Below are 8930 nucleotides of genomic sequence, written 5' to 3'. Positions count from 1 at the left end.
ACCATCGTCTTGAATAACAGACGCGTGTGATTACACGCATGAAATGAAGGCGTAAACGTCTTCCAAGTGGCACTAAACGTGAAGACTGATTCATTTGTTTTTGCCCAATCGGACATTACATGAGCAAACGAATACAAAACAAAAATTATAATAAAAACTCTACACGTGCGGATAAAACGCTAGTTTGTTTAACAGTCGTGTATTTTGTCCACTTTAACGAGTAAAAGGTGTACGGGACAACGCTCGCTTTAAAATATGACAAATATCACAGGGTCAACGGCACCGGGTTGACGCCCCGGGCTGGAAAGGACTTTTATTTTGACGCGTGTTTAGATCACGTGACGCAGGGGCACTCGGCCGACGCTAATGGCGCCGCACCGGCTAGCGCGTCCGATAAATGATATTTATTCATCGTTTGGTATTTTTCCCGCGGCCCGATAGAACGCGACGTCCCCCAGCATGGCCGCGGAGGTTTTGGTTATGCTGTATTCGTACTCTCCGCTCTTCTATATCAGCGTCATAGCGGTTTGTTTCGTTATTACCGCTGCTATGGTCTTGGGCTGGTGAGACATTAAATGAAATATTGATTAGTAATGTTCAATGGCTGACAAGCTGTCTCGTATATTTCTGTTGTTGTTTTTTCTCTTCCCGGGGCACGGTGCAGTATTTGATGGGCTTTTTGTCTTGTTTTTAATTGAAAAAAAAAGGTTTGGGTTCGATGTGCCAATTATTCAGAGAAATTCAGATGACGTTGCCTCAGTGTCTTCTGTGCCGGAGAAGAAAATGGTCCAGGTGATGAATCCTTTTGCGCTGGAGGTGGGCAGCCAGTCAGGAACACTAACTGGTAAATGTCATCAATTGTCAAGACCTGACTATGGTCTCCTGAATAAAACATCACGATCAGAAGGTGTCTCCTTGGCCAGATGGTGTTACCCTGCGTCCTGGCTGCCTGGAGAAGTGTGTCCTAACCTGCTACTGGGGATGTCGTGTCCAGGCACTTCAGCGTTCGCTGCAGAGCCACCAGCTCGGGCCCCGGCTGACAACTCCGCATCTGTTCCAGGTGGCCATGCAGTCCCAGTACGACCACTGTCAGAGTTTCCTGTATCCTTTCACACAGCGTCTTATTAAATTGTTAAAGGTCCCCCAACATGAATCCAAGTTCTTTTCTGAAATTCAGCCTTGGTGCAGAATTACAGCCACTTTTTTACATCCAATCACCGAGCAACTGCGATGCCTCGCACATTTGGAAGCCATGTTGGTTTGTGGAAATAATGCCTTAGGGGAGGGCTGGGAGATTCTCTGGGCAGAAAAAACATGAGAAACGGGAGGTTACCTTTCCCCTTATGATGACATAAGACGACAAATTCCAGATCCGACCATCTGAGCTGCCACTCTCTGAACGGCGAAGCAGATTTCATCATTTCTAGCCACTGTAGGACCATGGACAGGCTTGGGGAACTCATATTAATGTTAAATCATCTCACAAAGTAAAACTTTCATGATAGGAGACCCTTAATGATGGGACACAGTACCGCTTGCCTGTCTACTGATCTCTCACAACATGTGACCTCTCTTGAATTGACCTCTGGTGTGCCAAAAAGTCAAATAAAATCTTTATTGGCACTTTTAAAAGCTCAAAAAAGTAATGCATTCATAAAATGTGAAATATGTCGGCGTATCTAATAAAATGGCATGAAATGTGGTGAGTAAAACTTCCTTTATGCATAGCTCCAGCATTGATAAAGAAGACGGCGAAGAGCGGCTCACGCAGATGCCGGCTGATGTCGGAATTACGGATTTCGGGCCTCTGCCCCGGGAACGCTACCCCCTGGTGGCTCTGCTCACCTTGGCCGATCCAGATACCAGGGACTCGTACGACATTGTACGTTGCACACGTCCATACATTGCGACGGTTCTCGCACTCTGAAGTGAGCGTAGCATGTGATTGGCTGGTTTGCAGGTTGCCAGCGTGACGGTGCTTCACGTACCGGATAACACGCACCGGCTCTCGGCTCGGGTTCTGTTCCAGTACCTCCTCACGGCACATGGCAGCATGTACGAGCTACAGGTACGACTTCACATTCCTGCTAATTCCTTCACTCACTCACTCACTCTCATTACGGCTTAGTTCTGGGGCTCACACACTCACCCCTACGGCCAGCTTACAATCAGCCGTCCACCTAGCGTGCATGCATTTGGACAATGGGTGGAAACCGGAGAACCCAGGGGAAACACAGGGAGGACACACAAGGTCCGAGCCGGGATTCAAACTCACAACCTTGGAGGTGTGAGACCATGACGCTTCATAATTAACAGGTTCTTTACTTTGAGTTAAATAAAACAGGCAGACTAATAATTACAGGCTAATTATCCTGTAAGAGGATGTTTAATTATGTGCTGTTAATTATGGCTGGAGGAGATTGTCCTCAGGGCTATGAACCTTTTTTTTTTTTTTGTCTTCTTTCCATTTTTAAGCCTCTCTTCATGTCATCGGAGAACGAGAGCCTGTCAGGACCATCTGACCCCCAGCCTGGCGAGGAAGGGGCGGAGCCGGGAAGCGCGGGAGCCGGTGGCGAGGGGGACGAGGAGTGGACGGATGGGCGGGGTAAGGACTGCGTGGTGTGCCAGAACGCGCCGGTGAACCGCGTGCTGCTGCCTTGCCGACACGCCTGCGTGTGCGACAGCTGCGTGGCCCGGTTCCAGCACTGCCCCATGTGTCGGGCGTTCGTCGTCGAGTCTTTCGCTCTGCTGCGGCTGCCACCCGCCGCCGGGGCCGAGGAGTTCGATGAAGGCACAGATTAAAATCTCATACGGATTTTTATTTTTTGTACACTTCTTAATGTGTAACCAATTTAATGGAATTTGCAAATTCCACTCGCAGATATGCACATTTTTGATGCAGTGGTAGGCACACACGAGCCCACGTTCATTTCTTTTTGACTCAAGAAAGTGAGTTTTAGAGAACAGCTTGTATTTATTTCCAAACTTGTTTCAGGGTTGGTGCTGAATTCCGAGTTCTGCTTTTTAAATCACTGATTAGTGTTATAACGCAATTATTATACCTCACGCTGTGATTGTCTGACTCCATTGTTTGGAACAAAGAGGTCGTTGCAGAAGCTAAATCCAGATTTAAAGCTTGCCACTCAGGTTAAGTGTCACCATTCAAAAATGTGTGAAAATAGCAGTACTGCAGACTAACACAGTGCAGATGAGGCGCAGCACTGTAAGACGCAGTATACCACGCCCTCTTGTGCTAATTTTTTCTTAATTGCACTTGAATTTTAATGACCAAGAAATGTTCATTACATTTGTGAATAATGTAGATATACATTTTTTTTTTTACTCAAATGAACAGTTGTATGATTCGTGTTTCCTTGTGTCTGTTGTGAAATAAAATCATCCAGGGACAGAAGCAGTACCCAATAGCAGAAACCTTTAATGTTATGGTACAAAGTAACCGAGGTGCCGGGGAGAATGGGCTGAACGGTTTCTCGTGTGATGTTATCATACATGATATTTTTTTGGGAGCCATGAGCAAACAAGGAACGTTTCATATTTGCCATTGAGTGAGGTCACTTAATGGTGTAGAAATGGTATCTAACGTCTACTGACATCGGGTGTACGGATCGTGATGCCAGCAAATCACAACCTACAGGAAATAACAAAGAAAAACACGCAGGCGACCGGCGCAGTCTCCTGGCCTAAACCAGCGTCCGCCAGAAACGTGCTTTATACAGGCTTGTAGTCCAGCTTCGATTCCAGCTTCTTGGAGTCCGCCACCTTGCGCACCGCCTTCATGAAGTCCTCCTGTGTCACGTAATCGCGGTCTGCACGGATGGCAAACATGCCTGGAGGACACACGGTCAAAGACTCATAAAGGACAGACCATTGCTAGTCGGGTGAAAATGCAAATATTTCGATTTGCTTGATTTCCAAACATAAAAACTATAAAATATGAATATTGGGACCCTGATCATTTTTGTTGTTCATAACTCGCCTGCTTCAGTGCACACATTCCTCAGGTCGGCTCCATTGAAACCATCTGAGAGCTTCACAATGGCTTCATAATCTGAAACAGAAACAAAATGTCATTCTCTCACGTGCGAACACCATGCACGGGTTTCGGTAAACGTCACGCTCTCCCGACCCACCTATATCTCCATGCTTGGTTATGGGGCCGGAGTGGATCTTCAGGATGTCCAGACGGGCCTGCTCATTAGGGAGCTCGATGTCTGTTAAAGTCAGAAAATATTTATGTGACTAAAAATGATTTATAACTTAATAGCTTTGGCCGGTAGATCAGTGAAATGTCCAAATGAATAATCATATGAATTTAATCAATGTGACCGTGTATTTGAACATTACATTAAATATTAAGTGCTGGCTAAAATGCAATATTGCTGATCAGTCCTGCAATAGTCCTGCAAAGCTTAATATGGTATCGTTTTAAATACAGAAGAAAAGTGAACATACGGATCTTCCTATCCAGCCGGCCAGGACGCAGGAGGGCCGGGTCCAGGGTATCTGGCCGATTGGTGGCCATGATCATTTTCACCCTGTGCAGGGTGTCAAATCCATCCATTTGATTCAGCAGCTGCAAGAACAGGCACAGTGCTCATCCCCTGATATTTCAAGAACCACATACAGGTGGAGGTTCGAAAACATCTGCACATATTGTGAAGAAATACCTCCATCAGGGTCCTCTGGATCTCTCTGTCTGCAGACGTTCCCTCAGAAAAACGTCGGCCACCTTAAAAAAATATATATATTTATAAAAATGAAATACGTAACATACGGCACAATGGCCAGAATGTGAATACTGAACCAAAAAAAAATAAAAAATTACCAATGGCATCGATTTCATCCATGAAGATAATACAAGGCTGGTGGTCCCTGGCATAGTTGAACATCTCTCTAATGAGACGGGCACTCTCTCCAATGTACTTATCCACAATGGAACTGGACACAACCTGGAATATGAAACAGGGCTCACGTACCTGTACTAGTACAGTGCAGTATAAACGCTATGCAATATAAATTTGGCCAATGGGAGAGATTTTGATTCTATCGGCAAAAATATTCGCATAACATGCACAAAACCATTTTCTGTATTTTCTATTACTCATTAAACAAAAACCTAGAAATTGTATTTTATACAACCGCTCTTCTGATTTAAGGCGCTCACTTTTGATGGTATGCAATATTCCAAAATAAAAGTTCCAAATGGAAATACTTGGAATGATTACATATACATAAACATAATGCCTTTCACACTTGCGAAAGACCTAGGTTGGTTGAAGGCTTTTATTTTGAAATCAGACAGTAAAAATTCTCACAATTTATCGGCTGCAGCAATTCAAAAATCAGTGTGAGTGTGTAAGTGCACAGACATACATGACTGACTGTTTAATAAATAAGAGAAAATCCAGCAAAGATCTATGAATGTCTGTCAAATACAGGACCAACTGCTAACTTTACTGAGGTCAAGACCTTTAAGGGAGAGATGTTCAAATGTTATCTTTTTTTTCTATTATTGCATGTTTGTACGATAAATATTCTTCATTCACAGCTACTTTGAAATGAGTAAAAAGTTTATTATACAACTTGCTGCTGCAGTTCCTTTGCTATGGGGCAGTGGTTTGCCTAGCGGTTAAGGAAGCTGACCCATAATCGGAAGGTTTCCAGTTCGAGTCCCAAAATGCCAAGGTGCCACTGAGCAAAGCACCGTCCCCACACACTGCTCCCCGCATGCCTGTCATGGCCGCCCACTGCTCACCAAGGGTGATGGGTTAAATGCAGAGGACGATCACTTCCCTTTCACTATGGACATGAGGCACCCTTTCAAGAACAGTTACAAATTACTTTTGTGGAACTTTGTGCCACATCGCACAACCCTAGCCTGTACTTTTCCACAACTGCTGGGTAAATGGACACTCACCTTCAGGAAATTGCAGTCCAGCTGGCTGGCCACTGCTCGGGCAAGAAGAGTCTTTCCAGTCCCTGGTGAGAAGATTTTAGGTCATCTACATGCACCAGCAAATACAGATGTTTCCCACAATTCAGTAGATTGTATATACACTAGGGGTGTGTATCGTGTATTGTCACGATATATTGTGATACTGTACATACTGCGATAGTTCACTGAAATGTAGAAAACAAGCTGAAATACAAGATGCTGTGATCAGTCGGTCATGTTTTGCGATTTCCCTCTGCCCGAAATGCCAGGCAGTAATTCAAAGTACCCAGCTGTACAGCACCATCTACAGGAGGGGAGGTTGTAGTCGCACGCTGATTCTCATCTCTGCTGAACTCACTAAAGTAAATGGTCGACAGCACCACCCAGTGGACTACAATTGTATGCTAAAATATCGATATTTAATGTCCCTGTATTGATGCAATATCACCACGTAAAAATATTGTATTATATCATAATATATATCATAGACACACACTAACGCACCTGGGGGTCCGTACAGCAGGCATCCTTTAGGAGGGATGATGCCAACCCTCTGGAAGAGCTCAGGGTTGGTCAGAGGCAACTCAATCACCTACATTAGACAGTGATATACATCTTAAGCATTCCTCAGTAGTCACTTTTTGCATCTATTTGGAACCTACAATTATTGGATATATACAGACACACACATACACACAAGTATTGTCATTAAATTCCCACCTCTCTCAGCTCTCGGATCTGTTCTGACAGCCCACCAATTTCCGAGTATGACACGCTGCCAGGGTCCTCGTGTGACATGTTGTACACCAAAGGATCAACTTCTCTGGGCAGATACCTGTTGGGAACACGGCAGTTTTATTTTTTCTCCCCCTCAAATAGTAAAGTATTATATTTTCTGCTATCTTTTATTTAAAAAGGTGACAACTTGCCTCATGATCGTCAGCGTTGTCATATCCAAAGCCACTCTGGTGCCCGGCTTCAGTTTGGTTTTGTCCAGCTGTAATTATTTTATTTATTTTTTTAAGTCAGATTAATAGCAAAACAGGGACGATGCAATCGTTCAATAATTATTATTTTGCAAAAGTGCACACCTGTCTGCGACAGCCAACAACATATCGGGGTCCATTGGTTGCCTTGACAATAACTGAAAGAAATTTCAAAAAGCAATAGTTCACTGACAGATTACCAAAGAAAAATAAAGATCCTGCACAATCAAAAGTCGGCATCTTACATTTTTCCTCTGTCAACTGCTTCAGCACCTCTCCGACAATCTAATATCACAAGAAAAAATATATAACAATGACAAATAGATCTATTTTTTTTTTTTTTACACCAACGCCTGTATCTTACCTGCCCAACACTCTGTAAAGCCTTCAGGTCATTCTCCGACTTCTCATACTGCTTCGTCAGCTCCTTAAGTTGTTCGCGCACTGGAATACACAGACAAATTAAACCTTGAGATATGTACACAGTACAGGCCAAAAGTTTGGACACACCTTCTCATTCAATGTGTTTTCTTTATCTTCATGACCATTTATATTGGTAGATTCTCACTGAAGGCATCAAAACTATGAATGAACACATGTGGAGTTATGTACTTAACAAAAAGTGGAGCCCTGGCCTCCAGTCACCAGAACCCAATCTAGATGGTTTGGGGTGAGCTGGAACGCAGAGTGAAGGCAAAGGGACCAACAAGTGCTAAACACCTCTGGGAACTCCTTCAAGAGTGTTGGAAAACCAATTCAGGTGACGACCTCTTGAAGCTCATCGAGAGAATGCCAAGAGTGTGCAAAGCAGTAATCAGAGCAAAGAAACTAGAATATAAAACATGTTTTCACTTATTTCACCTTTTTTTGTTAAGTACATAACTCACATGTGTTCATTCATAGTTTTGATGCCTTCAGTGAGAATCTACCAACGTAAATGGTCCTGAAATTAAAGAAAACACATTGAATGAGAAGTTGTGTCCAGACGTTTGGCCTGTACTGTACACGTATAAAAACTAAATCGATCCATCGGATGGGCTTAGCATCCAGCCATCAGCGGATACAAACAGGATATGACGACTACGCTAACCGGCTAATAGAATCATATTAACGCGCCTGTTAGTAAGTCTGTGAGAAGAGGTTAATACAAGACGAAGCCGCAACTCTCCGCTCTAAACGCAACTGGTCGGAGAGTGAAGTTAAATCTGCCATTGGTTGGTTTTGCCGCTTAGCTCTGCTGGAGGAGCAGAGCATGACAAAGCGTCTTGCGGGCCGGCCGAGGGATCGGCGTGAGTTCGAAGCGTCACAGCGGGCGGAGAGACGCGCCGCAGACCGAAAGGGACGTTGCGTACGGAGGGAGCGACTCACGCTCTTTCAGGCGCCCGTCGATTTCCTTGTGTTCCAGTAGTTTCTTCCTGTAATCTTGCAAGCCCTTCTCCCTGTTGTCGGCCATGTTGCCCCTGCTAAATGAAACGGCGAGTCGCCGCACTTGACGTTGTGTTGTAGCGCAGGCCGTGTTCTGGCTCGTTGCTGCCCCCTGCAGGCGGGGAGTTTCAGTTTCAAGTTTCGAATTTATTCCATTGTTTTTCCACTAAAAAAAAGCAAAAAGTGTCAAAACGAATAAAACAAAGTACAGGAAATAACAAAGATGTAGATATTTGCATTTGGCAGATGCCCTTTTTCAGAGCGACTTACTGTTTTATTGCATCTTAGTTTTTAATGACATTTTCTTAGCAAATGATTCTGGGGAGTCTGTTTTACTTGTGCTTCTCGGTTTAACAGCAGCTTTTGATACAATTGATCATGTTATTATTGCTTAAAGGCTGGAGCATTGGGTGGGTATTAGGGGTCCAGCCCTCAAATGGTTTAAATCATATCTGTGTGATAGAAGCCTCTGCATCTCTATTATTCAACAACGCTTCCGTGGGTGGTACCACAGGGCTCCATTCTGGGTCCTCTTTTATTCTCATGGTTCTTACTTCCTCTTG

At 44.2% G+C, this 8930-nt stretch overlaps 2 protein-coding genes across 2 annotated transcripts; one reads left to right on the top strand and one right to left on the bottom strand.

Moving 5' to 3' along the window:
* Nucleotides 1-341: 341 nt before the first annotated feature.
* On the top strand, nt 342-3428 carry cgrrf1 (cell growth regulator with ring finger domain 1). The gene is made up of 6 exons (XM_029002293.1): nt 342-563; nt 708-844; nt 924-1101; nt 1735-1882; nt 1961-2068; nt 2476-3428. Exons 1-6 carry the CDS (start codon nt 460-462, stop codon nt 2800-2802), a joined length of 1002 nt encoding a protein of 333 aa, XP_028858126.1. The 5' UTR covers nt 342-459; the 3' UTR covers nt 2803-3428.
* On the bottom strand, nt 3414-8467 carry psmc6 (proteasome 26S subunit, ATPase 6). Its single transcript, XM_029002292.1, has 14 exons — nt 8311-8467; nt 7307-7386; nt 7188-7227; nt 7048-7100; nt 6886-6953; nt 6677-6791; nt 6461-6548; nt 5939-6000; nt 4847-4970; nt 4689-4750; nt 4474-4594; nt 4152-4232; nt 3998-4069; nt 3414-3848 (listed from the first exon to the last, which is right to left on the bottom strand). The coding sequence occupies exons 1-14, from the start codon at nt 8393-8395 to the stop codon at nt 3730-3732; spliced, it is 1170 nt and encodes a 389-aa protein (XP_028858125.1). The 5' UTR covers nt 8396-8467; the 3' UTR covers nt 3414-3729.
* Nucleotides 8468-8930: the final 463 nt, after the last annotated feature.

The sequence above is a fragment of the Denticeps clupeoides genome, chromosome 14, assembly GCF_900700375.1.
Source record: "Denticeps clupeoides chromosome 14, fDenClu1.1, whole genome shotgun sequence".
NCBI lineage: Eukaryota > Metazoa > Chordata > Actinopteri > Clupeiformes > Denticipitidae > Denticeps > Denticeps clupeoides.
This window is presented reverse-complemented; position numbering and strand designations above follow the sequence as displayed.